The sequence below is a fragment of the Ascidia mentula genome, chromosome 5 (assembly GCF_947561715.1).
Source record: "Ascidia mentula chromosome 5, kaAscMent1.1, whole genome shotgun sequence".
NCBI classification, from domain to species: domain Eukaryota; kingdom Metazoa; phylum Chordata; class Ascidiacea; order Phlebobranchia; family Ascidiidae; genus Ascidia; species Ascidia mentula.
In genome coordinates, this window is record NC_138570.1 from 22,088,030 (window position 1) to 22,102,036 (window position 14,007).

The window sequence follows — 14,007 nt, forward strand, 5'->3', positions numbered from 1 at the left end:
CAAACGTTAGACAACAAACACATGATAATAAAAGTATGAAACAACAAGAACCCTCTTGTTGCAATAAAATCGCGCTTTTGTTTGCAATTATGTGAGAGAAGTCGAAGAGTCGGTAATCCGTGTTTAAAGTGGATTGATGTTGACACAATCACGCAGTGGCAGATGGTAGAGAGGCGGTGACGTTTTATTGTTAACGACATGAGAATATTCATGGTTTGTTTGCGGGGAGGAGGGCGAAGGTTTAAAATTGTGTGGTTTAGGAGCATTGAAAACTGGGTGGTTTTCACTAAATTCGACAAAATAGTGGTGAAATGGAACAAAACATGAGAGGAAAAACTTCTTCCAGGTCCAGACATATGTGCACAAACCCTGAGGATTGGAACCTCCACTTTACGCCGGACAAAACGAATTCTCAACTTCGACAATAACAAAAATATCCTGGCACAAAATTTGATCGAATAAATGTAATTTTTAAATCCCCGACTTGATTTTGCGAAACATTTCATTTCGTAATTAAAACTTTTAAGGCGTGAAACCATTGTAATGTTCACTGGGTTTTACCCTATGTTGTAATTATTCGTCATCACATGTTCACAAGTAAGCAAAATGCAATCACAAAAATCCTTCCATTTTTCCAAAATTATCAGTTTTACGTGGAAAGAGATTGGGGATTAATATGAAGTGTGGTTTTATCCGCCGACCTTCAATCCAACACTGAACAAACACCACCTGGCATGGAGAGGGGATTCTGTTTGTTTCGTCATATTTGTATTTCATTTTCCGCCACTCGATACGAGAAGTGGGCGCAACATTATCTAACCAATATCAGGTCAAAATTTTTGACAAGCGGAATGTCGAAGGTCGAGGGCTCGAGGTTGTTTGGATGTAATTTTGTTGCTTGTCAATTATTTGTTTTTTTACAGATTTGACGTCACTTCCATCGCAGATCACAATGTATTTACTTTGCAGGTTTTATTGACCTCGATACGATAGCTGTGATCGCCAAGTAAGGACCTGCGCAGTTGTGCGATCCTGCCAATCAACCGATTACATGAAACAATGGCGTGGTTACCTTTAAAGGGTTGTTGCGTTTGCAGGTTTTACATAAGTTTTTCATTTTGCCGTAAACAAAGCAAATAGTTGAATTCCCAGTTACGTGGATAGGTGACGTCACGATAATCCGTGGGAGCCAAACAACTTAACACTGATGGTTTTTAATTCAATCCATATTTGTGTCCAAGCTTAATTCAAACAACACACGTTTGTACACATTTTGTTCTTGTTCGGGATTCGAACCCACGATATCCAGGCTACGAATCCTGATCATGTTTTCCTTGGTAAATGGGTCGAGCGCTTGACCGATGCGAAACTCTTCAGTCGCACCTAGTGTTTCTTTGTACTTGTTTGTAAAACATGTTTTGTAAATAATGTTGCCAAAAACTTTTTACGTTGCTTGGTTCAGTGATAATCATCAATATAATTTCAAACACCGAATAACAGAGAATCTCCACTGCAAGTAATTCCCAGCTTCTTTCCTCGCCAGGATTTACCGCCATTTTCAATTTATTGCGACAAACTTCGATGACGTCACCAAATTGCAAAAAAAAATGTTTTTCATCACGTGATTCCGACATTGCTCCCACTCGAATTGCAGTATGGCGTCATAACAATCTATTGTGACGTAACAAGTTCATCCGTCCTCCTCCGACTCATTGTGTTGGGTGGAAATGACGTAATAACCCCAGTAAATTCCGTTAAAGGCGAGGAAGGTGAAAAAGTATCCCACGCGGAAGAATACATCGAGAGACGCCGCGTCATCGCGCAAACTTCGTTCGTTGCACATGCGTTGCCATAGCGACGGGTTCTAGATATAAGTGCGTTGGTCGCGCGTCCGTTACTACAGGGGGATGAAAAAGGGGTTTACCGGATCGGGCTTTTGATTGTTGTGGTTTGTTCTTTTAACGGCTCCGTTATATCTGTGAGGTTGGTAGGGGGAGGATCTGTAGATGACCGCTATGTCCTCGGATATTTTCTGGTGTTGGTAATTGCTGTGAAATATAAACGACATTGCATGGATTATAGTGCGATCTTTAAACGGTCGTCCGCCACATTCTGTTTTACCGACACTTATACGTAACAGACAGATCCGTCGGTTAATTCCTGAGGTGTTTTACAACAATTTACCTGATATTTGCAACAAGAATCTGATGATATGCAGACAAAATAGGTACAACAGCCATTCACTCTCCGCGTTTTAACGCCAACAAATTCATGTTAATAAAAATGTGTATTTTTACTTTGAGTGATGAAGACATGATTCCTCCATGATGTGAGAATCCAACATCTTCCTCATGTCACCCGCACGGGGGCGCTATAAACAAACGAAAAGTTATTCAGAAAACTAAACTGTCTCCTCTTGATTAATATCAGTGATGGGAAAATTTCACCGGAAATAAAACCTGGGTAAAAAAATGGCTTCAAATATTGCAAAATGGTGATCTTAATCCATAGACTGTAGATGCTGTACTGGCGATCACTGTATAACTACCGTAATGGCAAAATGCACCAAGCACTAGCTTTTAACAACAGGATTAACCGGTGTTTAAATGTGTTTTCGTATGCTGTGAATAAATTTGCTAAACGAATTAACCCCGGTCGTAATTCATCAGACATTGCATGAATTATGTGACGTCATATTTTACCAGGTGATTATCCTCTGGGTCACTCATGTTGTCAAAGGAACGTTTCTTCTGTTTCGTCATAAAAAAGTTGAGCACGCAGAATTCTAGAACAGTCGAGAAGACGAACAGAAAGCAGACCCAGAGATAAATATCCATGGCTGTGAGGTAAGAAACCTGCGGAGGATTTTATTGGAATGACGTCATGTTAACAATTAATAATTCCTCTACCTTTGGTAAGGACGACTTCAAACCGGTGATGATGGTCGATATTGTAAGCACTGACGTCACCCCTATAAAACACGTCATTTGTGATGTATATGCGATTCGAACTGTCTAAGATCTTTATGGTGTATTGGGATATTAGGTGATTTTTTATTTATGGTTGTTCACGACTTAGTTTCTGTGTCGGGGTTTTCTAACAGTGGTCTATGACCACCCTGGGGACCACGGGGCGTTGTCAGGGGTTCCACGAAAGATGTGTCCGTTGGGGGGGTCGGACACATCTTTCACCACGTGGTTAGCGTGGTATACAGAGCAGAAGGCATTAGTGATTGAGAACTAATGTTTCATGCCAAAAATTTCTTTACGCCAGGAATGTTCAATTCTAAAACAGTTTTGCTAAGAATCAGCAACCACTGTGTGTCCGACTTAACGTTCTCACCCATGGATACCCGGGCTGGGACAGACCGTGGATCAATCCACATCCCCAAGCCGGCCAACACAACCATAATCATTGCTGGGAAGTAGGATTGGAAGAACACTGACAGGAGATATCTCTTCAACTCGAAACTCACTTGCAGTTGAGACTTCTCCCCTGTTGGTTAGGATGACGTAAATTGTTGTCAATAAACATGGGTTCGTTTACAAACAGGAATTAGAGCAAAAACGTTCATCAAACCATTTCGGGTCAAATAACCTTATTTCTGTTTAAGTGACTACCAGGATTAACCGAGATTATTGCAAAATCATCTAAGCTATTACTTTAGAGCATCAATATTTCGCCTATACGTCATCATGAGGCCAATCAAAGTTGTCAGTAGGAGATTGATGATGTATTTGTAACGAAGGTTTAAAATAAAAGATAAGAGTTTGTAAATTAGCTTCGAAATACAACTTATGAATAGAATAGTTTAAAATAAGATTTAAATTTATAAGAACCATCTGCAGACAGTAGTAGTTCGAGCTACAAGTCTGGTCAGTGTGGCATGTGGAATTAGTTCAGTCTACAACTTCACTGACGGGACCTCACAGACCGTGCGAACCACTGACTGTTTTACACCAACTGTGCGAATTCTTCTCTATTTCAAATGGAGTTGTGTTTGCGTTAGAACCGATGTTGAACAGAATAAGAGAATTCTCCCCATCATCTCACCTGTGTATTGCGCCATGCCCGATATTGTGACGTTTCTTGAGTGGAATTTGTGGTGGACGAGCCTGAACTTCGGCATATTCGTCACAAGCCTCGTGTCCATGAACAAATCTTCCATGTGTTCTCCCACCGACCATTCCAGAACCAATTCGTCTTTACTGTGCCCCACTATGACGTAATAATATAATACCTTTAGGTCAGAATTTGCCGAGAAACAGATTCCAGGAATTTGAACAGGACACGGTAAATTACGTTGAATTGGAAATTACTTGAGTTTTTATACTTGTACGTCAACATTCTTTACCCTGGATTCACTTGCATATTATGACTCATAACAACGCGTGTTAGTGTAGGTTGTTGTGTTTTACCACACAAGTACAAAACAGGGGATTATACGCAAATGAGCCACCACCAAATCTACAACAGATGTTTGCGTTCAATTCAATAATGCTGGGATTCTCAAAGATCTCTCGAAACGGATGATGTGAAACAAACGATCAAGTTCAAGTTCAAGTTCGAGAGAGAGAGAGATAGAGAGAGTTTAAAGTTAAGAACGCATTGATCTGGGATTGAGCGTAGAGTCCACTGTGGGATCCCAATACAAGAGATATGTTTATTAAGTAGGTTTGTCTTTAGTTCAAGTGATAAAAGAAAACAACCTGGCACTGATTAGATGAACAAATTACTTTGATTCGGGACTGATTTTGATCCCGAAAGTTGTTTGTTTTTATTTAGTGTCATGAAGGAAAACATTAATTGCAGTGGTTTCCTACAACATTTTAAATCTAAATTTTCACACCTGAACCCACTTCAGGGTTCACCAGTTAAACTGCATCATGAATAATGTTCACAAGCGATACTGACTAAATGTTTGAAGGTCGGACTGTTGTCGGTTCTGCAACCCAACTACTTTCGACCTCATCATTGAATCGTTGTGATAATCAATAAATTGATCTTGTCGTAAAACTAAACACAGTTTATTCAAATCTAAAGTTGTTAAATCAAACGCATTCATCCAAGGCATGAATTGACAGAGGTTTGGATTTGATGTTAAAGGTTACCTCCCGCGTGTATTAAATATCGGTAAAATATTTGAAACGGAAAATTGACGTAAACGGAAATTATGGAAACTCTGCTGAACTTCCAGGCTGGCAAATTCGCCATCAAAGTTTAATCTTTTGAAAAAATATAAATTTATTTTTCAGTTTCATAACTGTACCCTGTGCTTAGGAAGGTTCGGGAAAATAACTTGTGCATTGGTGTTGTTGTTTGTATGGTGACGTATGATGACGTAATAGCGACATTACAACAACTTTCTAATTCTTACACAACCAGAACTTACAACTTTGAAACATGAGGGAGCAACTTTCTGTGTCGAGTGGAAAGTTATACAAACTCATCTGACAAGCGACCGTTGTTGTGATTCTGTTAAAAAAAAGTACTGAAATTATTTGGTTTCCTGGCAACACAGCACAGAAATAATGCAGGCTGGGACATCAAGGTGGGCTGGCATTTAAAAAAAATTAAAATTCGCTTCAGAATTATTGCGCTGTTGTCGCTGCCAGAGGTGGTGTTGATATAATTGGACTCCAGCCACAAAAAAACTCGCATTCAATCAACTTTTAGACTGGCAAGCGGTGGAACTTGATCAGGGTTTGGAATAAAAATGTCTCACTTTACGCTGTAGAAGATATTTCCGGTGCTGAAGAGTCGCATTACCAGGTTATCAACGGTCGTCTTATGAACAAACGAACTTTTCGACCCAATGATGTAAAGATCTGGATAAGATGGTAACTGTGATGATCAGCTGTTCATTTTTACCACAACAAGACATTAATATTGATGATCCCCCCTTTAAATTCCCCCCAGCTTCATATTTACCACCGGGCATCCCCAATGGGACGGAGGTTAATTCGAATAAAACATTGCCATGAAAGATTCTAGCGAGTCAATATGCTAATGATGCTTCAGAATTATGTTTTCTTACAAATGGTGATTATAAAATAATTCATTGACGTTATCTTATGGAGTCTTAGGGGTTGCACCCCCGCTGTGTTTGCGCATTTCCTTGCATCCTGATGGAAGCTTCTAGCAACAGAAACGTTGGCATCGCAACTGTTTGTGCCAGAATCCGCCTTGGAGTAAGTTCGGCCGCTGTTACAAATTTTTGCGCAAAATATTTGTAACTTTATACAAACATAGGAATTTTATTGAGCACCAGATATTGAACCAAGTATGAAGGAATCTAACCTGGCACCCAAAGTTTAGAGATAAGTCGACTCGGTAAAACCACACTTTTCATCCCAAACCTTGAACGAAAACTGAGTCTGGGATCTTTCCACGTCTCGTGCATGCGGAGCGTGAACGTGAGGTCCTGTATCATATGAGTTGTGAGGATTGCTTTCATGTGAAATTCAAGTGACAACTCACATGAGACGAAAAGTGTCATACACTTAAAACTTTGGGCTTTGTTTTCATTGTTAGGAAACACTGAATAATGAACTACAGATTACTGAAACTACGCTGGTTGTGGTTTAAACACCGCAAAACCAAAACTCTTTACATTAGAGGTTGACATTAAAACGTACAAAACACCCACCATGTTTTTCTCTGAAATATCGGTTATGCTTTCTATCATTAGGGAAAGTCCCACTCTGATTGGTCGACCTGAAATTTTGAAGAAATTTCGCGTTAGAAATCGTCAGAAAAACTTATTTGTTTGATTCAAAACCGAGATGAAAATTCCCAAATTCAAACGTAACGCGAAAATTGCGTCTCTTTTAAAAATAATTGAAAATATGCGTCAAAGGGTTGAGGAAGATTATTTATTCTTAACTATTTTAATTGTTGTCACACCTTTAAAATCACCAACGGGTCCCCCCCTTCTGACTTTGTGACAAAGTACCATCAACCCCAAAGACTCGCCCCGCACATTTTCCTGTTTACGGGAAACTCCCTCAGGTGTTATTTAAGCATGGTTTTATTTTGTTGTGATTTTCTCTCCAACATTACGATTACCAACCTTTATTACGAGGTCTTATACTTAATTCATAGGAATGATCCCGAAACATCTTCTCTATCTGCCTTGTAATGTCGTTTCCATGCTCGTCAACCGACAATCCTCCCAGCTGGTTTGAGGTAATTGTTGGAGCGGAAAACACTGCGGGACGAGTAAAGTGAGGAAATTGAGGTAAATACAAACGCACTTCATAGAAATTAAACTCATTCTTACGTTGTTCCCAGAATCGGGTATTTCCCGCGTTTCTTAAAACGTGGCTTATTGGCGTTTGTGACGTCACGTTTAGTCCAAAGAACCCCGGAGGCGCCGAAAGAATTCTGAAGAATTATTAGAGCTTAAACAATCTGAGGGAAAATCTATATTTTATGACTCAATACTTACAATGAAATGATTAAACAAAATTTTGATGACGGAATCATAATTATCAAATTTTGATGTTTTTGTTTTCAGTTTTTTCGGATAACCAGTGAAGCATGAAACTCCAGTCGCATATTTAAATAAAGCTAACTACCTGTAACAGCAAAGTCATAATTTATAAAGACATCAAAACTCTGGGGGTTAAGGGTTTAAAAACCTCTGTAAGTTGATCGCAATCAAAACGATGGTTTAAATTTCCAGTGAATTTCTATTTTAACTCAATGCAACACTTTTCGATGTTTCTTCGTTATCTCAGATTTGTCACAAAATTTTTCGCTTCTAAAATACGAAGTTCTGCAACAAGATTTTTCCCGCTGAGGTCGCCATCCTGGAACTTCAGAACACAACGAGATCTCTGCAGGTTTCGTGAACGTTGCCTTGGATCAATATAGACGTCCCACAAGGTGAAGTAAGCACAGACATGAGTGGAACGAACTCCGTGTAAATGCTACTTCTCTCCAATCAATACTGCTCAGCTATGCTCTGTTTATTGTCTTGTGCGACAACGGAGGGCATGAATATATGAAGGCTTCAAACTATTTGTTGATTTGCTGAACAAATGCGCCGCAACCTGTCCATTCCTGTGGGTGAACTTGACGTTCTCTTGTAAACCTCTTTGATTATGACGACATAATTTCTGTGAGTTATAGAGCAACAAACAACATCAGCTTATTTCCAGAAACCCCTCAACAATCGAATCGAGTGTTGGAGACATACGAACCGCCACACTTGCCGTGAAAACTGAATTATTTAATTTGAATCAACTTTCGGACAAAACTTTACAACTGGGTTAAAACCTGGTTAGAAAAGGCGGGAATCCTATAAGCTTCACTATAACAAACACTGTATAGGATTTGAAAGAAAGCTTAACTCTCTGCCTATCTCTACTCGCCTTAATTGAACCGTCCAGTCATGGTGAAGCTTCATTAACATTCCCGCGATCGACCGGGTCTTTATAAACGACCATCGCCCCTCGTGTAATGGAACAAACTTTCTTCTCAACACGTGATGGGAGTTGATTGAACCGGGAAAACCCCCTTTTAACGAGACGTCCGGCCATGCAAGGAACTGAACACATTATTTACGACCCTGAATATTTGATGTAGTGTTATTTTATAATGCTTACGTCATTGAGCTGCTTAAAATTGTGACCATGGTTTCGACCAATCAGGTCCCATCTTGTGGCTGACGATGGTCGGTGAACTTGACAGTCAGAGGCAAAACTAAACACGAACCACAGGAGAACAAACTATGGCCACTGCTTGATGACTAACAATAATGCGTCCATCTAAGAGTTGTGCATTCTGCAGCTCACTAATTAGTGCTTGTACTTACGTCATTTATCCCAGAATGTTCACTCATGCAAAACCTTCAATTAAATTCTTACCTCTGTCCAGATATTTTGATAACTTTACGTTAGTAATGTTTCTGAAATGACAAAAACGTTCACAATCTTTGATTCAATTAATTTTGTCTTTCTTCATTTCTTCAGTAATTTGATGTCAAATCGTTTTACATGACGTCAAAAACCCTTTGAAAAAGTTTAAACTGAACTGACGTGCATTTAAAACAATTGGAACCCACGCGTATACGATGACGTCACGTTGAGATATTCCAGTAACAAAACAACGGCCAGGAAGGTTGCCTAGGTGACAAGATTAATCGTGACAAGTGTTATTTACGATCATGGAACGTTGAAGAGGGGGGAGGGGGGATATTAATCAACCTCCAATCTCTCAACAAATCAACAATCGATAGATTTTAATCCAATAAATCCTTCATACTATGGTGGGAATTTAATTAAGATTTCTCTTTTAATTGCGCGGCTTTTGTTCTGTCACCGTGACCGACTGTCGTCAAGGCAACCAGGGATCATTCAACTCACTCCAAGAATGACGAAACAATGACCATTGTGTTTGTGTTCTTCTAACATTCCAGAAAACTTTCGACAGACGAATCACATCGAGAAGTTTTATTAACCAAACGAAGTAGTATTGGTCTGACGTTACACTGTGAAACTAGCGACGATGACGTCATCAAAACCGTCGTACAGCCATTTGACGGAAGGTATGAACCATGTTCCCATGGCGATACTGAGGTAAGAATAGTATATGTTGTTTATGTGAAATAATATTCTGTGGCGATATTTTTATCACAGGCGAAGAATCAAAAAAGCTTCATCAAGAATCTTCACTCCAACTGAAAAATCAAAACGAATTCGAGTATTTTTAAACGGAAATCCAAACAATGGTATTTGATTATCTCGAGACAAAGCTGTATTATCTTTATACAAATTATTATTACGTCACAGGCACTTTCTTTGTTGTGAAACCGAAGCAAGAATTGCAAACGTTTTTCAATGAAATCACAGCCAAACTTCGCCCACCCAAAGTGCTACGTCATATTTATGACGTCAAGGGGATACTGGTTACGTCTCTTTCAGATATTCAACAGGGCGGAAGTTACGTAGTCGCTTCTGGTTCATTTATAGGCAACATTATTTACGACGGAAATCCACCGTGGACCAATCAGAGAAACCCACGAGGTCGAAGGCAAAGTGACGTCACCTTGCTTCAGAGTTACTCTGGGTTAAGTAGAAAGTTGAAACAAAGTTCAAGTGTGGATGAAGATAAGCGGACGACTCCGCGTGAAGATAAACCTGAAATAAACAAAACTAACGAGGAGGAAGTTGGTGAACCCACGATCACCGACTTGAAAGAAAACACCAAAAGCGATCACGTGATTATTTCACCCTCTGTTCTCCATGGCAACCAACAGCGCCCCATTGTTGTCACGCATAAAAACGACAAACTTAATCTCAACGTCTCATGTCAAAGATCTGTCAGTGACGTCATTAATGACGTGTGTCGAGCCCTTGGAGTGAAACGCAAAGTCACCTTCAAATTGTACACTGCAGTGGGCGATGACGAAGTACAGAATATGACGCAATTTTTCACAAGATTTCGTCATAATGACGTGTATCGTATCGATGACATCATATCACCAAAGACTAATTTCCCATTGCATTCGCGTGGTGGCGCAAGAGGGAACAGCATCAAGTTGGATTTCGTCCATGGGTGAATTCGGTTTGCTACAAATCTTATCTTGAATTAACATGAAATTGTTCCAGAGGAAATCTACGCGCTGTATCCGTTACGTCATCGGGTGACGTCATCTACGCCGCTGGGACGTTGGTAGTTATATATGACGTAAAGTGTAGAAGACAGCGGATATATACAGGACACACAGAGGATGTCACGTGGTAAAAATTTGATAATTTTTTTTACAAATAAAAGATTTCTCACAATTTACAGTGTGACGTCACACAAAAGCGAAAATATTGTGGCTTCAGCCCAACGCAGTGGTGTAGATGACGTCACTACTGCTGACGCACACATTCGTGTATGGAACGTTGACAATCTTGCAGTAACGTCACAGTTCGGTCACGGTCTGATAAACACGAAAGTACAACGAGTTGAATTCTCGAACGAAGTGAGTGTGAGTGGGGATGGGGGGGGGACTATTGTCAATAATAAGTAGTTGAACTTGACATTTTGTTCTTGATCACCCGACGTCACCCGACGTCACAAACGAATAATTGTCTGAAAGTCCGTGTATAAATTTTAGGGGGATATTTTGGCTGTTGTCGATTTTTCTCATCTGTCGCTATGGAGATGGAAACAGGAAACCATGGTAACCAAAACCACGTGCTCACAAACCGTCATCATGAATACGTCATTTTCCCTCGATGACGCGTGGTTCATGACGTCAGGGGTTCATCACTTAGCGTTTTGGCACGTGACCAGCAACGCAAAAATTGAACGCAATTTCCGGTCGGGTGTATTCCCTAAATCGGAGCCCAAAGCAATTAATTGCGTGACGTCATCTTACAACGACGACGTCATCACGGGTGACACGGATGGAAGGATAGTAATATGGAAGGAGGACAATTGTGGTGATTTCATCTTGGAGAGTGAAATGGTTTGTCAGGTACGGATGAATACAAAATATATCTCGTCCGCATGATTTCATCGGAAAATTAACAAACTTTAATTGAAATTAATTTTAATCAAGAAAATAAAAGCGAAGAAAACTGGAAGTAGTTTTCATTGGGCCAAACATTTTATAAACTAAGACCATTTCCTGAGTGATTATTGAAATACCCGAAGGGAACTAACGTCCACCCTTCACGGATTCACGGCTTTCACGCGTTCATATGAGCTTGACCAATCAATTACATCCGCTAATTTCCCATTTAGTCAAATTTTATTTCCCCATGGGTTCGACGAATTGGGTCCAAATGGAACCCCGAGCCCCCTGAAGAGTTAACGCTAATTCCATTATTGGTTTAGGCTTCTGTTACGTCACTGTGCATGCTTAGTGACGGAACATTAGCGGCGGGTGACGAACGCGGAAGAGTTTACTCATGGGATTTGCTCCGAGAGTGTTCCTCCGCCAGGGTAAATAGCAATACAGGTTGTAAATTTGTAAATAACACGTATGTGTTTATCACAAGGCAACAAAAAAGATTTCATCCAACAGCATTGACGTAATTACCACGTCACCAAGAACTGATGACGTCATGATGTGTTTTTGTGGAAACGGTTGGTTGGTTGAAGGTTCCTTTACGGGATCGTGGAATCACAAATTCTTGGTAAAACATGAGATGAAAAAACTTCCCACATTTTAACATTGGGGTTTTCCCAATATTCCATTGCAGGAATATTTTTTTAATTCACAAAATAATTTACAAATGTTTCTTGTTGCCAATCAGGGCCACGGAAAGCCTATTGCGGGAATGGCGCCACTAGCGGACGGGAAAGGCATTTGCGTTAGTGACGTCACCGGTCACGTGGTTTGCTGGTCGTGCGAGGATGATGACGATGATGTAATGTGGAGAATAGAATTAAATGATGACGTCACTTGCCTTGACGTCCATTCGCACTATGACGTCATATTGGTCGGCTGCTTTTCATCCAAATTTATCGCTTTGTCATCACGTGACGGAGCTCAGTTGTCAAGCAGGCACGTGACCGCTCCAGTTACGTGTGTTCGCTACAGCGACTTTCACAAGTAAGGCCGTAAAATGTCACTGAAACCAACCAACCGTTAAATATTTATAAAAATCCACAGGAGCGAGAAGTTGACACTGGTTGCCGTGGCAACAGAGGAACGCAAACTTCAGGTCTTTCACGTTCTAGAATTTGGTCGCGCTTACGTCAGAAACTACATCATCAATACCCATGACGTCATCAACACCCTGGACTGGTCATGTGAAGCGACGCATGTGAGAGGCAGCACACGTCACGGTAACGTCACAATTTGGGAGGTTGTGACGCAAAGTAAAGATGACGATTATGAAGGGTGAGGACGACGCGGGTTGAATCCGGACCACCAGGGCATGTATGCGGCCGGGTTACCGCAAGAAAATAATACATAGACAGCGACCAGTAATATTTCATGCAATGGCATGATTGGCAGGATCGCCTCACTGCGCAGGTCCTTGCTTGGAGATCACAGCTATCGTATCGCGATCATGAGGTTTGCAGGCTTGGCAGCCCAGGCATTGCAGTCAAGCTGGATCAGCCACTTTTTCCTGACAAGTCGGAGAAAGATTTGAAAAATCAAGCTCCCGGTGAGGTTTGAACTCACGACCCTGGGCTAACCAGGCCCAACGCTCTACCAACTGAGCTACAGGAGCTGTGCGCTTGCGCACCAGTGTACCTTGGCCACAATATACCCCGTGAAACCACTGAGCTCCTGTAGCTCAGTTGGTAGAGCGTTGGGCCTGGTTAGCCCAGGGTTCAAACCTCACCGGGAGCTTTTTTTTTAAATCTTGCTCCGACTTTTCAGGAAAAAGTGGCTGATCCAGCTAGGCTGTAATGCCTGGGCTGCCAAAGACCATTAACAAGTATTCTTAGTTGTGAATATCGTGAGACCATTAACAAGTATTCTTAGTTGTGAATATCGTAAGACCATTAACAAGTATTCTTAGTTTTGAATATCGTGAGACCATTAACAAGTATTCTTAGTTGTGAATATCGTGACACCATTAACAAGTATTCTTAGTTATGCAAGTACTGAGGTATGGGGGAATAATGTCCACGATCAAAACTCACTCGGTTACCCGGTAAACATTCGTGTTTAGGTTTTGGTTCAATGACACTTGTCCAATGGAGCGGAATGCCACTTGCCAAATAAGGTCAAGGTCAACCAAGGTCGTTGCTTACAAGGGAGGAAATATCAAACTGTGGGAAAATGAGGTAAAATATTTTGACAAAACAAAAAACGATCTGATCTTAATCCGCACCAACAGGTTCCACTCACAGAATTCAAGTGTTCCACTCATGACGTCACAAGCATATGTGTGACGTCACAATACGTATTCTGCGCAGGAGGCAACGAGGACGATCCATTCGTTGCGAGATGGCGATTTATGGACCAACGTAACGACTCGTCACAATAAGGGTGTTTATGACGCGACAATAGTGTGTAGCGATGCGTGACGCGTTCACTATGGA

The 14,007-nt window shown here is 40.8% G+C and overlaps 1 protein-coding gene, 1 non-coding gene and 1 pseudogene across 2 annotated transcripts; 1 reads left to right on the forward strand and 2 right to left on the reverse strand.

The window, feature by feature from the left end:
- Positions 1-1,690: 1,690 nt before the first annotated feature.
- On the reverse strand, positions 1,691-7,276 carry LOC145903238 (gamma-aminobutyric acid receptor subunit rho-2-like; annotated as a pseudogene).
- A 3,061-nt stretch (positions 7,277-10,337) lies between these two features.
- Positions 10,338-13,952, forward strand: LOC145903239 (echinoderm microtubule-associated protein-like CG42247). The gene is made up of 10 exons (XM_082991304.1): positions 10,338-10,563; positions 10,617-10,748; positions 10,801-10,978; positions 11,114-11,476; positions 11,839-11,946; positions 12,003-12,140; positions 12,261-12,559; positions 12,623-12,850; positions 13,635-13,749; positions 13,803-13,952. Exons 1-10 carry the CDS (start codon positions 10,427-10,429, stop codon positions 13,950-13,952), a joined length of 1,848 nt encoding a protein of 615 aa, XP_082847430.1. The 5' UTR covers positions 10,338-10,426.
- Trnat-ggu (transfer RNA threonine (anticodon GGU)) lies at positions 13,114-13,187 on the reverse strand. The gene has a single exon. It is a non-coding gene; the product is annotated as a tRNA-Thr (tRNA).
- Positions 13,953-14,007: the final 55 nt, after the last annotated feature.

Coding starts and splice junctions, on each gene's coding strand:
- LOC145903239 (XM_082991304.1), top strand. CDS start 10,427: ATGACGCAATTTTTCACAAGATTTCGTCATAATGACGTGTATCGTATC. Junction 11,947..12,002: donor GAGAGTGTTCCTCCGCCAGG/GTAAATAGCAAT, acceptor GTTTATCACAAG/GCAACAAAAAAGATTTCATC. Junction 13,750..13,802: donor TCAAACTGTGGGAAAATGAG/GTAAAATATTTT, acceptor CCGCACCAACAG/GTTCCACTCACAGAATTCAA.